The sequence below is a fragment of the Erythrolamprus reginae genome, chromosome Z (genome assembly GCF_031021105.1).
Source record: "Erythrolamprus reginae isolate rEryReg1 chromosome Z, rEryReg1.hap1, whole genome shotgun sequence".
In the NCBI taxonomy this organism is placed as follows: domain Eukaryota; kingdom Metazoa; phylum Chordata; class Lepidosauria; order Squamata; family Dipsadidae; genus Erythrolamprus; species Erythrolamprus reginae.
In genome coordinates, this window is record NC_091963.1 from 78,114,623 (window position 1) to 78,129,100 (window position 14,478).

Here is a 14,478-nt window from a genome sequence, read left to right on the forward strand (position 1 = left end):
CGGAAGCAGAGCAAGTCATCAGAGATGGTCTATGGAGAATCAGGTTCTAGGTCTTGCTTCCTTTGGGTGACAAAAGGGTCCTGGCGTTGCACTTCCTGAATTCGTTCTCGAAGATCTACCACATCATGGGCAGCTGCGATCAACGCAAGAGGCAGAATGTATGAAGTGGCGCAGGTTCTTAGGTTTGGGTGTATTCAGATTTGTGGGACAATGCATCGGGTTATTTCTTGACCTACTTGGAAATGTAGGTAATGCAGAAGTTGAATCTGGCAAAGAAAAAGGACCATCGGATTTGTCTCTGGCTTAGCTTCTTGGCAGTTTGGAGAAATTCCAAGTTTTTGTGGTCAGTTCTGACCTGTACTTGATGACAGGCTCCTTCCAGGTGATGTTGCCAGGTCTCAAAAGCAGTCTTGATGGCTAAAAGTTCTCTTTCCCAAATGGTATAGTTCCATTCTGGAGGTTTTAATTTCCTAGAATAATAGGCACAGGGAAATAAAGGTCCACTGTCTTGGCGTTGTTGGAGAAGTACAGCTACTACTCCAATGTCGGAGGAGTCGGCTTCGACGATAAATGGACGGCGGGGATCATTGGAGAATAGGTTCTTGCATTAAAGCTTTTTTGACGTTGAGAAAAGCTTGTTGTTCTTCGGTGCCCCATTGAAATGGAACTTCTTTCTGGAGAAGGCAGGTGAGGTGCAGTCAAGGTGGCAAAGTTAGGAATGAAGGTTCGGTAGTAGTTGACAAATCCCCAAAATCGTTGGACATCTTTGGCTCGAGCTGGTGGTTGCCAAGTTTGCAAGGCATCGAGTTTTCCAGTGTCCATGACGATGCCTTGGGGGGGGGAATGACATGGCCTAAGAAGTCGATGGAAGTTTGAAAAAATTGGCATTTTTCTAACTTGGCATAAAGGTGATGTTGTCGGAGGCATTGGAGTACTTGTTGTAAGTGGTGTAGGTGGGTTTCTGGAGAAGGAGAGTATATCAAAATGTCATCAATGTAGACGACCATGAAGTGGCCGATAAAGTCTTTAAAGATCTCATTCATAAAATGTTGGAATACTGCTGGCGCATTGGTAAGTCCAAGAGGCATGACAGTTAATTCAAAATGTCCTTAGTGGGTGGCAAAAGCAGTCTTCCATTCATCACCTTGACAAATGTGAATGAGGTTGTAGGCACCTCGTAAGTCGATTTTGATGAAAATGGTTGCTGTACAGAGGCAGTCCATGAGTTCAGAGATTAAAGGTAGAGGGTAGCAGTTATGAATGGTAATAGAATTGAGTTTACAATAGTCCCAGCAGAGTCTGAGGTCTCCGGTTTTCTTTTTGACAAAAAGTACTGGGGCGGAGAGTGGTGAAGAGGAGGGTTGGATGAAACCTCTGGTGAGGTTCTTGTCAATAAAGTCTTTTAAGACAGCTGATTCGGGTTGAGGCATTGAATAGAGGTGTCCGGCAGGAAGTTTGGCATTGGGTAAGAGATCAATGGCACAGTCAAAAGGTCAGTGGGGGGGGGGTAACTTGTCTGCTTCTTTCTCATCGAAAACGTCAGTGAAGTCAGAAAGATCTGGTGGTAGTGTGCCGGTGAGTTGGGCAGGAAGTGGAGTAGTAAATGGTGGATGGATGTGGTCGACACATTGTAGACTTGGAAAGGAAACACGATTTTGGGACCAAACGATGTGGGAATCATGAGTTCTGAGCCATGCTAAGCCAAAACCATAGGAAATTTGGGGGCCTTTGGTGACATAAAATTGAATAGGTTCTTCGTGGTGTTCGAAAGTTAAGGTAAGTGGTTGCGTCTGAAATTTGATTGGTCCAGACAAGAGAACACGGCCGTTGATAGTTTCGACAATAATAGGAAGTGTGACAGGGCACAATGGTATGGCATGAGAACGAGCGAAGGTCTCATCCATGAAGTTGGTGGTGGCTCCAGAATCTAGTAAGGCAGTAGCAGGGAGGTTTTTGGGTGGGTTTTCTAAATTTACCTTAGTGGCTAAGATCAGGTGTCTAGAAGGTCTCGGTTCATCTGTCTTAACATTGCCATTCGGTTTGGTGCCTGCCCAGCCTAAGGTTTGTTTTAGGCCGGGCTGTGGTCGTTTCCCAGCAAAGTAGCTTGGACCTGAAATGCGGGTGCGCTGTTCGAGACTGGAGTAGACATGGGAGTGAGACATCTTCTCTGAGGGCAAGTAGGTAGAATGTGTCCAGCCTCTCCACAATACATGCATAGGCCTTCTGCTCGACGTTTAGCTCTCGGTTTCACTCAAGCAAGGTCTGGCCATACCTAGATCCATTGATTCCTCTCAAGCAATGACAGCTGGTTGGTTTCCCGTGTCTGTTGGCATCTGGAAGGGACATCTTGGCATGGAGTTGAAACCGTTGTTTTGAAATTTTTGGTGTTGAGCTGGCACTGGTGTGGTTCTCTCTCTAAACTGGTTTTTGTATCTGGTGACACAGTTCTGGGCAGATGACAAATTAATCTCGATGGTCAAACAGATCTGGTAGAGTTCATTTAACGTGTTGGGGGGTTGGATGGCGGGTCATCTCAATCACAATTTTAGGTTTCAGACCATCTTGGAACAGCTCCAAAAGGGCTTGCTCATTCCAATTCAGGGGTGTGACTAGTTTCCGGAAGTCAGAGATATACTCAGAGATGGTCTTGTTGCCCATGTGCAATTTACATAACTGAACGATAGCATTTTGTACGTGCATGGGATCTTGAAATTCTTGTTCAAACCTCTGGCAAAAAGCAGCATAATTTTGCAGGATTGGGTCCTGGCATGCTAAAAAGGGCATTGCCCACTCAAAGGCAGCACCTTTACACAGGCTTATAATAAAAGAGACTTTCATGGCATCTCTAGCAAAATCCTCTGGAGATGAGCTGAAGAAATTACGACATTGTTGAATAAATAAATCAAGTTGATCTCTTGCCCCTGTAAAAATGGATGGCTTAGCTAAATAAATCTTTGGCCTGGGTTGAATGATGACTTGTGGTTGAACGGGGACTGCGGCTTGATTTTGTAACACGATGATCTGTGCCTGCAACGCAGCCACTGTTTATGTTAAAGCATGCACATCATTTATTAAATTGGCCAACCTGAGCTGGCTGGTAGAATTTCTTTTCTAATTCAGATGAGAGTTTTCCATACTGTTCTGGTTTGTGGCTAGAACCTTGGTTAATTGGAAATAAGGCTCACTGAATGCAGAGATTTATAAAGCAAAAACACCATCTTTATTCCTTCTCTCCTCCGTTATCAAAACTACGCCATGTGCAGGCAAACTCTTTCATCTCATTCCTTAGTGATAAAAAGCACAAAAAACATCCTTCCAGAACTCCTCCCTTATCTTAAGATTTATGGCTAGGCAGCATTAGTCCAGAGTAATAAAAGCAACTGTTAAAATACACAAAAAAGGCATAGCTTACTTCGCAGCCGCATCATGGCATGTCCATTGAATTTATAGCAACATTGCAAACTCTGCCCTTCTTCTCCGCTGGAACTAGGACATGATGAATTAATCACTAAAGTAATTAATCCGTTCCTCCCCTTCATATTTCTTTCCTGACACATGTTCCCTTCATCTTTGTAAATGTCTGAAATGCGGATTTACCCATCTATTATGTGTCTCTTCTTCACTGGAGTCTGGGCTCATAGAAATGTCCTGTGGCTGGCCTCCCCCTTGCTTTGCTGCCTGTAAATCAGGACCTGCCACTAATTCATAAACACTATCTGAATCAAAATCTTCAAAATCTTCAAACTGAACAGGACTATATACAACATGTAGCATATGTAGATGGCATCAAATCAATTGATGCAATCTACATAGACTTTTGCAAAGCCTTTGATTCAGTAGTTCACCACAAACGTCTTATGAAACTAAAATTTTATGGCATCTCAAGACCACTGAACAATTGGATATCAGTGTTCCTGTCAAACAGACAACAACTTGTCAAAATAGGTAATGCCATATATAATCCTGCTCCAGTTAACAGTGGTGTTCCCCACGGCAGTGTCTTAGGACCCACTCTCTTTATACTCTACATAAACGATCCCTGTGACAATACTACAAGTAATTGTGTTCTCTTTGCTGATGATGTTAAACTACTTAATACCTCCAATAATACTTCTACTCTTCAAAAGGACCTTGACCATATAGCTGAATGGCCCAATAACTGGCAACTCAAAATCTCATCCAACAAATGCTCTGTCATACACACTGGTAAAAATAAACTGAATACTAAATACACCCTTGGACAAACTGAACTCGCAGAGGACCCTCACTCAGTCAAAGACCTTGGAGTATTCATTTCCAATGACCTAAGTGCCAGAGCTCATGTAACAGCATTGCCAAAAAAGCACTAAGAGTCACAAACTTAATTCTATGCAGCTTCTTCTCTAGAAACACTGATCTACTAACCAGAGTATATAAAACATTTGTCAGACCAATTCTTGAATACAGCTCACCTGTATGGAATCCACACTGCATAACAGACATTAATACAATTGAAGGAGTCCAGAAATACTCCACAAGAAGAGTCCTCCAGTCCTCCTTACGCATTCTCGAATACAGCTCATCTGTCTGGAACCCACACCACATCTCAGACATCAACACTCTCGAAAACATCCAAAGATATTTCACCAGAAGAGCCCTTCTCTCCTCCACTCGAAACAGAATACCCTACGAAAATAGACTAACTATCCTGGGTCTCCCCTCTCCTCTCCTCTTCTCTCCTCTCTCCTCTCTTCTCCTCTCTTCTCTCCTCTCCTCTCTCCTCTCCTCTCTCCTCTCCTCTCTTCTCTTTTTTCAAGTTTTTTTTAAAAAGGAAAATCTTCGATTGTATCTTAATATTTACTTTAAGATTCTTCTGTGCTAAAATATGAATTCTACTACACTATTTCTTTGATTTATTGCAGGTCTACTGTAGATGGTTAAAAGTTCCTTCTTCATATTTATTTGTTTGTTTGTTTGTTTGTTTGTTTGTTTATTCATTTATCAAACAATTATAGTATGGTAATTAGTATAAATACTATATTAGAAAAGTAATGAAAAAAGCAACGATAGAAGACAATAGAACAGTGGGACAGGGACGGTAGGCACAATGGTGCGCTTATGCATGCCCCTTACAGACCTCTTAGAAAGGGGGAGAGATCAATTGTACATAATCTAAGGTTAAACATTTTGGGGTTAGGAGTAGAAACTACAGAGTCAGGTAGTGCATTTCAGGCGTTGATTACTCTATTGCTGAAGTCGTATTTTTTGCAGTTTGGTTTAGAGCTGTTAGAGTTTGAATCTATTATGTGCTCATGTGTTGTTTCAGTTGAAGGTGAAGTAGTCAGTAACTGGAAGGACATTTTGGTGTATGATTTTATGAACTATAGTTAAGTTGGAACAGAGACAACGGAGTTGTAATTTGTCTCATCAAAGAATTTCAAATCTGGCAGAATAAGGTATTTTGTTGCAGGAAGAGGAATGAAGGACTCTTTTTGTGAAGTATTTCTGGACTCTCAATTATGTTGATGTCAGATATGCAATGTAGATCCCATACACCTGAGCTGTATTCTAGGATTGGTCTGACAAATGTTTTGTAAGCTCTGGTTAGCATATCAATACTAGCAGAGAAGAAGCTGCGAATGATTAGATTAACAACTCTTAAAGCCTTTTTGGCAATATAGTGAGCTCTGGGACTTAGATCACTGGATATGAGTCCCCCAAGGTCTTTGACAGAGTAAGGGTCATCAATAAGTTTGATTCCTCCAAGTTTATATTTAGTATTAAGATTATTTTTACCAATGTGTAAGACAGTGATTGGTCTGTAGTTTTCAACATTGCTTGGATCACCTTTTTTTGAAGATAGGGATGACTGTTGCAAGTGACCATAGTGTGGGTAGGCAGCTAGTACTGAAAGATTTATTAAAAATTATGCTCAGAGGTTCAGCCAAGATAGAGGAGAGCTTTTTTAAGAAGTATGCACATAGTTTGTCGGGTCCAATAGATAAAGATGGTTTTAGGTTGTGTAATGTCATTCTAATGTTTTCCTCTGTAAAATCAATTTGTGTGAGTTTGTTGAGGCTGATTGTGGTATGTCTAGGAAATGTTGGGCATGAGCCATTGTTGTTAACAAAGACTGAACTGTAGAAGGTATTAAAGAGGTTGGCTTTGACTGATTCATCATTATGGTCTGTGTTGTTTGGTCCTTTAAGGGGTTGGATGGGTCTAGAGTCTTTGAGTTTATTGTTAACAAATAGTACAGACTTTGTCCGTAGAAGGTTTTTTTCTTGGATGATGTGGTAATTGGTACATTCAGTCTTTATTTGGTGACACAAATTTTTATAGCGGCTTTTAAAGTTTGAAACATGGCCTGCTTTATTTTTGCGCCAAAGAATTCTTTTTTTGGTTTGGAGCTTTCTTATTTTTATGGGTAATTTGTTTTTCTTAGTTTTGGTGAATATTAGTGGTACGTATAATTTGATGACTCTTTGGATTTCAAGTAAAAATATGTTGTAGTAGTCTTCAGCAGTGATGCAGTCAGAGAATATTGTGTGCCAATCAAGAAATGTGAGATAAGTTTCAATGAGGTCATAGTTGGCCTTTTTGAAGTTATAGTTGGTTGATCCTTCATTAATCATGCTATGATCACTGTTAGAAAAGGGTTCTTTTATTTGTAGTCTGTAATTTAATGTAGACTATTGCAGAAGATGAGGTCAAGGCAATTATTAAGTCTAGTGTTGTCAGTAACTAGTTGATTTAGTCGTAGACTAGTAATAGCATTGTAAACGGTTGAATGAATGGGTTCAGTTGAACATTCCAGTTTATATGTGGTAGGTTTAAGTTTCCAAGAAATATAAGAGGGGGGCTGGGGGGCCATTGCAGAGTATTGTCGAGGAATTTAACTCGTTTTTCGCTGACAGGGTCACTCAGATCAAGACGGACCTTGACTCGGATTGCAGACCTGGCATGTGTAACTGAAACCTGGCTGGGCCCAGAGGGAGGAGTTCCTCTCTGAAATTTGCCCAGCCGGGTTTCAGATATGGCATCAGACTCGATCCCAGGGAAGGGGGGGAGGAGTGGCTATTATAGCCAGGGGGAGCCTTGGCTTACGTAGACTCGTTGCTCCAGAGATTGCAGGTTGCGAGTCCCTCATGGTGAAGTTGGACTTAGGGGTTCAGGTGGGCTTGTTTCTCATGTACCTGCCTCCCAGCTGCGTGTCACAAGCCCTGCCTGTGCTACTCGAGGAGGTAGCCGGCTTGGCGGTGGGGTTGCCCAGACTTATTGTCTTGGTGGACTTTAACCTGCCATCACTCAGCGAAACCTCTGGACTAGCACAGGAGTTCATGGCCACCATGACAGCCATGGACTTGACCCAAGTAGTACAGGGTCCGACTCACGAGGGGGGGCATGCACCCGACATGGTATTCCTCTCTGAGCAACTGAGTAATGGTCTGAGACTAAGGGGCTTAGAAGTGTTGCCTTTGTCATGGTCGGACCATTTTCTACTGCGGCTTGACTTCCTGGCTCCAATCCTTCCCCGCAGGGAGGCGGAACAGATTAAGATGTTCCGCCCCAGACGCCTGATGGACCCAGAGGGCTTTCAGAAGGTGCTTGGGGTTATTCCAGATATACTCGTACACAGTTTGGCAGAGTCTCTGGCTGAGGCCTGGAACAAGGCTGCAGCGGAGGCTCTTGACCGAATTGTGCCGTTGCAACCTCTCCGCGGCACTAGACCCGTAGAGCTTTATGGTTCAACGAGGAGCTCTGGGAGTTGAAACGCCAGAAGAGACGTCTAGAGAAGCGATGGAGGAAGAGTAAGTCCGAATCCGATCGAACACTTGTAAGAGCTCACATTAAGACTTACAAAGTGGCGCTCAAGGCAGCAAGATGCGCGTATCATGCCGCCTTGATTGCATCAGCGGAATCCCACCCGGCCGCTCTGTTTAGGGTGACCCGCTCCCTTCTTAATCAGGGGGGAGTTGGGGAGCCCTTGCAGAGTAGTGCCGAGGATTTTAACACATTTTTCGCTAATAAAATCGCTTGGATCCGAGCGGACCTCGACTCCAATTGGAATACAGAGTCGACTGACAATGAGTCAGTCGAGGTGACTGGGGCACGTACTTGTCCACCTGTCTGGGAAGAGTTTGATCTGGTGACACCTGATGAAGTGGACAAGGCCATTGGAGCTGTGAGTTCCGCCACCTGTTTACTGGATCCGTGTCCCTCCTGGCTGGTTTCGGCCAGCAGGGAGGTGACACGGAGCTGGGTCCAGGAGATAGTCAACACTTCTTTGGGGAGGGGGTCCTTCCTGGATCCCTACAAGGAAGCACTTGTGTGCCCCCTCCTCAAGAAGCCTTCCCTGGACCCAGCCATTCTCAACAACTATCGACCAGTCTCCAACCTTCCCTTTATGGGGAAGGTTGTTGAGAAGGTGGTGGTGCTCCAGCTCCAGCGGTCCTTGGAAGAAGCCGATTATCTAGGTCCTCAACAGTCAGGATTCAGGCCCGGCTACAGCATGGAAACTGCTTTGGTCGCGCTGATGGATGATCTCTGGCGGGCCCGGGACAGGGGTTTATCCTCTGTCCTGGTGCTTCTTGACCTCTCAGTGGCTTTTGATACCATTGACCATGGTATCCTTCTGCGCTGGCTGGAGGGGTTGGGAGTGGGAGCCACTGTTCTTCAGTGGTTCTCCTCCTACCTCTCCGGTCGGTCGCAGTCGGTGTTAGTGGGGGGTCAGAGGTCGACCTCTAGGTTACTCCCTTGTGGGGTGCCTCAGGGGTCGGTCCTCTCCCCGCTACTATTTAATATCTACATGAAACCGCTGGGTGAGATCATCCAAGGGCATGGGATGAGGTATCAATATGCAGATGATACCCAGCTTTACATCTCCACCCCATGTCCAGTCAGTGAAGCAGTGGAAGTGATGTGCCGGTGCCTGGAGGCTGTTGGGTCTTGATGGGTGTCAACAGACTCAAACTCAACCCTGATAAGACGGAGTGGCTGTGGGTTTTGCCTCCCAAGGACAATTCCATCTGTCCGTCCATTACCCTGGGAGGGGAATCACTAACCCCCTCAGAGAGGGTCCGCAACTTGGGTGTCCTCCTCGATCCACAGCTCACATTAGGGAAACATCTTTCAGCTGTGGCGAGGGGGGCATTTGCCCAGGTTCGCCTGGTGCACCAGTTGCGGCCCTATTTGGACCGGGAGTCACTGCTCACAGTCACTCATGCCCTCATCACCTCGAGGCTCGACTACTGTAATGCTCTCTACATGGGGCTACCTTTGAAAAGTGTTCGGAAACTTCAGATCGTGCAGAATGCAGCTGCAAGAGCTATCATGGGCTTTCCTAAATACGCCCATGTCACACCAACACTCTGCATTGGTTGCCGATCAGTTTCCGGTCACTATTCAATTTGTTGGTTATGACCTATAAAGCTCTTCATGGCACCGGACCAGAATATCTCCGGGACCGCCTTCTGCCGCACAAATCCCAGCGACCAGTTAGGTCCCACAGAGTTGGCCTTCTCTGGGTCCCGTCAATTAAACAATGTTTGGTGGAAAGAGCCTTCTCTGTGGCGGCCCTGACCCTTTGGAACCAACTCCCCCCAGATATCAGAGTTGCCCCCACCCTCCTAGCCTTTCATAAGCTCCTTAAAAACCCACCTCTGTCATCAGGCATGGGGGAATTGACACTTTCCCTCCCCCTAGGCTTATAAAATTTATGCATGGTATGCTAGTATGTATGATTGGTTTCTAAATTGGGGTTTTAAATTAACTTAAATATTAGATGTGTTTACATTGTATTATTATTGCTGTGAGCCGCCCTGAGTCTGCGGAGAGGGGCGGCATACAAATCTGATTAATAAATAAATAAATCTTTCACCTGTGGCAAGGAGGGCATTTGCCCAGGTTTGCCTGGTGCACCAGTTGCGACCCTACTTGGACCGGCTCACCGTCACTCATGCCCTCATCACCTCGAGATTCGACTACTGTAATGCTCTCTACATGGGGCTAAAGTGTTCGGAAACTTCAGATCATGCAGAATGTGGCTGTGAGTGCAATCATGGGCTTTCCCAGATATGCCCATGTCTCATCAACACTCTGTGGCTTGCCCTGGCTCCCGATCAGTTTCCGGTCACAATTCAAAGTGTTGGTTATGACCTATAAAGCCCTATGTGGCATCGGACCAAAATATCTTTGGGACCGTCTTCTGTCGCACGAATTCCAGCGACCGATTAGGTCCCACAGAGTTGGCCTTCTCTGGATCCCGTCGACTAAACAATGCCGTCTGGCGGGACCCTGGGGAAGAGCCTTCTCTGTGGCGGCCCCAGCCCTATGGAATCAACTCCCCCCAGGGATTAGGACTGCCCCCACTCTTCTTGCCTTTCGAAGGCTCCTGAAGACCCACCTATGTCACCAGGCATGGGGAAACTGATATACCCCTAGCTATTATGGTTTTATGTATGGTCTGTTAGGTAGTGTGGTTGTTTTTCTTTTTATAATAAGAGTTTTAAATTGTTTTTTAACATTAGATTTGTACGTGGTGTATTGTTGTTGTGAGCTGCTCCAAGTCCTCGGAGAGGGGCAGCATACAAATCTAATAAATTATTATTATTATTATTATTATTATACTACAACACAGCAAATGAGATCACTATGCTGGATTTGTATGCCGCCCCTCTCTGTAGATTAGTCCTTAGTCCTTCTGTCTCCTTTTTGAGTGTTCCACTTGTAAGCCATGACCAGATCTTTTCTTTATCCACTTTGCCTTCAATCTTCTCCAAGAACTGGCCATGCAATGCTTTGTTCTGCCAACTGTCCATATAACATTGAGTTACAGTTTTTCTATGCTGGTCCTTGGTTTGCTTCACCTTGAGAAGCTTCCTATTGTTGACCTCCACCAATGCTGACTCTTTGCTCTCCTTCACATAGTCAGCTAATGCATGCTTCTCTTCTTCCACTGTCTGCTTCACTTGCAAAAGTCCTCTGCTGCCTATTTTCCTTGGTAAATACAGCTTGTCAACGTCACTGCGAGGGTGTATTATTATTATTATTATTATTATTAATATTATTATGAGGATGTGGGTAGGAAGTTGCCCACATTAGTAAAGAGGTTAGTTTGTACATGTGTGATATCGTAATCTGGGGCTCTATAACATAGAAGGAAGTGTAGTATCTACAGTTCACAGATGATGGTTTCAGGAAGATAAAGTTCTTGTTTAACTTGCACTCTTTTTAGGTTGAGTGATTTCTTATAGAAGATTGGAACTTCTCTTCCTCTGCAGGTTTCATAGTCAGATCGGTAAACTTGATAGTCACATACTGTGATAACAGAGTCAGGGAGGGATTCGTTTAACCCTGTTTCACAGATATGATGTCGAATTTAGCAGTTTTTAGTAAGAGAAAGAGTTCAAGTATTTTGTTAACGATGCTTCTTTATTAATAGAGTTGAAAGGGACCGTTAGGTCATCGAGTCCAACCCCCTGCCTGAGCAGGAAACTCTACAGCACCCGAGCCAAATGGAAGTCCAATCTCCTCTTGAAGGTGTCCAGAGTTGGGGAGTTCACCACCTCCCCTGGCAGGCAGTTCCATTGGTTGATCGCTCTGACCGTCAGGAAGTTCTTCCTTATTTCCAGGTTGAATCTCTCCTTGGTCAGCTTCCAACCATTGTTCCTCGTCCGGCCCTCTGGTGCCCTGGGGAATAAAGAGACCCCCTCCTCACCGTGGCAACCCCTCAAGTATCTGTAAACTGCTATCATGTCCCCTCTAGACCTTCTTTTTTCTAGGCTGTCCATGCCCAGTTCTCTCAATCTCTCTTCGTAAGTCTTGGTTTCGAGTCCCCTAATCATTTTGGTTGCTCTTTTTTGCACCTTCTCCAGAGTTTCGATGTCTTTTTTGTAGTGAGGTGACCAAAATTGGATGCAGGTGGGGTCTGACCAGGGCATAGTAGAGTGGTATTAGTACTTCCCTGGTCTTGGAGCGTATTCCTCTGTTGATGCAGCTTAGGATTGAGTTGGCTTTTCTTGAGTTCATCAGTTTACATTTGAGATTAGCAGTGGATGGTGTTGAGGAAGTAAGGGGCATGTATTCCTAGTCTTGGTTTATTGGGAGTTGGAGGTTGTGGTTAATGGGGGTTGAGGGTAGATTGGAAGTTAGGATGGTTTTGGTTGATGATGGTTTGGAGATTGGTTGGTGGAATGTGTGTCTTAGTTTTAATGCAGCCAGCCTGGTAGTCGATATAAAGGTCAGTTTGACCTTGGTCTTGACGTTTTTTAAGATTTGCTTGTAGTTTACGGGATTGTAAAATAGATAAATTGGGTCTTAAGCAAAGTTTTTTAGGGTTTAAGTCATCTCCGTTTAATAAGTTTATAGTCTTAATGAATTTGCATTTGCTTAATGAGTTGGTTTGTGAGAACCACTTTGCAGAATTTGGGGGCTACTGTGCCATCTCTATATTTGAATTCCAGGCCAACTATGGTCACTTCAATGATTTCATTGGCTGGAATATTAGATGCAATGTGTTGTGTATGCAAATATACCCCTATCTGCATACCGGCTGCGGATTGGACAATATGCGGCCGGGAAATTCAAGTGGCTGTCAAAACCACACCTCTAAGGAAAAATTTTTTAAAAGAGCCGTAAGCCGTGCCACTTTGCTATTCCATATTTGTTCTCTTGCTGTTACAATTTATTACTTTGAGGTTCTTTCCAGCCGAACTTAAATAAACAGTTCAAGGCTATAATGTGTCCTCCATTATTTCCTGAACTAAATACAATGATTTTTTGAATTTGATCTATATCAGGTTCATTTGTGACTTGAAGCCCAAATACAACTGTATTGTTCCAGGGTGTCTCTGATGAGTAGATTACATTGCACTGGAGGGGGCGGCAACAGCTGTTTTGCTTAATAATCCCACCGCCCACGGAGAGAACTTCCACTGAGAGCAACAGCTCTGACACTCCGGCTGCTGCATGTGAAAAGGCACGGCGACCACGGTGGCTTCCTGAGTGGAGGCAGAGGCGCCTAGGTGCCAGTGGCAATAACCTCTGAGCTTGGCTGGGCCATGTGGCTGGGCTGCCCAGAGGGAAGCGGCAGCTCCTGCCCAAGGATCCCGCGGTAACGGCTGCCGACTTGGCAGGAGGCACTGTGGTAGACACAGGCGGTGGGAGAAGGAGAGGGATCCGCAGCCGCCCCCGCTGCTGCCCGCTGCAGATAATAATAATAATAATAATAATAATAATAATAATAATAATAATAATTTATTAGATTTGTATGCCGCCCCTCTCCGAAGACTCGGGGTGGCTCACAACAATAATAAAAACAATGTTACAGTGGAACAAATCTAATATTAAAAGAGAAAAAACATATAAAACCCCATCATTTAAAACCAAACAACACATACATACCAAACATAAAATATAAAAGCCTGGGGAAGGTGTCTCAGTTCCCCCATGCCTGGCAATGTAGGTGGGTCTTGAGTAATTTACAAAAGACAAGGAGGGTGGGGGCAGTTCTAATCTCCGGGGGGAGTTGATTCCAGAGGGCCGGGGCCGCCACTATGTTCTTGCTATCAATGTTAGGATCTATGGTCTGGTGTTTTTTATTGTCTATCATTGTATTTCCTGAAGAAATTTTTTGAAACAAGTTTTATAAAAATTGTCAGCATTGATTTGGCCAATCAAATATCTTTAAATAATGAGAGATATGCTGGCAAGCAAACTGGCTGGGGAACACTGAGAGTTGAAGCCCATGCATATTAAAATGGTCAGGCTGGAAAAAACACTATCTCATTAAGTACTTATTTAAAGCTTTTAGCTAAGTTCTAGATTGTTGATTGTCATCTATATATGCTTTTATTTCTTTGCAGGTGGATTTTTAATCCCATACTTGATTATGTTAGTTGTGGAAGGAATGCCATTGTTATTCTTGGAGTTAGCAGTGGGACAACTTATGCACCAAGGAAGCATTGGCACATGGAATGCTATAAGTCCTTACCTCTGTGGAGTTGGTGGGTTCTTGTCCATCTATTGCTTGCTTTTCTTGTCTAAAGAACAAGAGATAAGAATTGGTTTTTAATATATCTGCTAAAGATCCATTGTTTTGTCTATGGTTTCTACAGATAGTCCTCAACTTACAACCATTCATTTAGTGACAGTTTAAAGTTACAATAGCACTGAAAAAAGTGGATTATGACTGATTTTCACAATTGTAGTGAAACCCATTGCATCATCCCAATAACCAGGTGGTAAAAATTTTGATGCTTGGCTACTGATTCATATTTATGACTGTGCCAGTGTCCTAGGGTCATGTGATCACCTTTGTGACTTTCTGATAAGTGAAGTCAATGTGGAAGCCAGATTCACTTAGCAAATTTGTTACTAAATTAACAACTGCAACGATTTACATAACAAGTGCAAGAAAAGTCATAAAATGGACCAAAGTGCACTTTACAAACATCTTACCTAACAACATACATTTCAGGTTATATTGTGGTTGTAAGA

General features: G+C 43.9%; 1 protein-coding gene across 4 annotated transcripts in view; it reads left to right on the top strand.

Moving 5' to 3' along the window:
• The window catches only part of SLC6A20 (solute carrier family 6 member 20), a 194,680-nt gene that overhangs the window by 31,525 nt on the left and 148,677 nt on the right, over positions 1-14,478 (top strand). For 3 of the 4 annotated variants that reach the window (XM_070727684.1, XM_070727685.1, XM_070727687.1), the window contains exon 2: positions 13,845-13,985. The exons of the other annotated variant lie outside the window; for it this stretch is intronic. In XM_070727684.1, the coding sequence (XP_070583785.1) occupies positions 13,845-13,985 (141 nt within the window). The remainder of the gene's footprint in view (positions 1-13,844; positions 13,986-14,478) is intronic. 4 annotated transcript variants of the gene reach the window in all.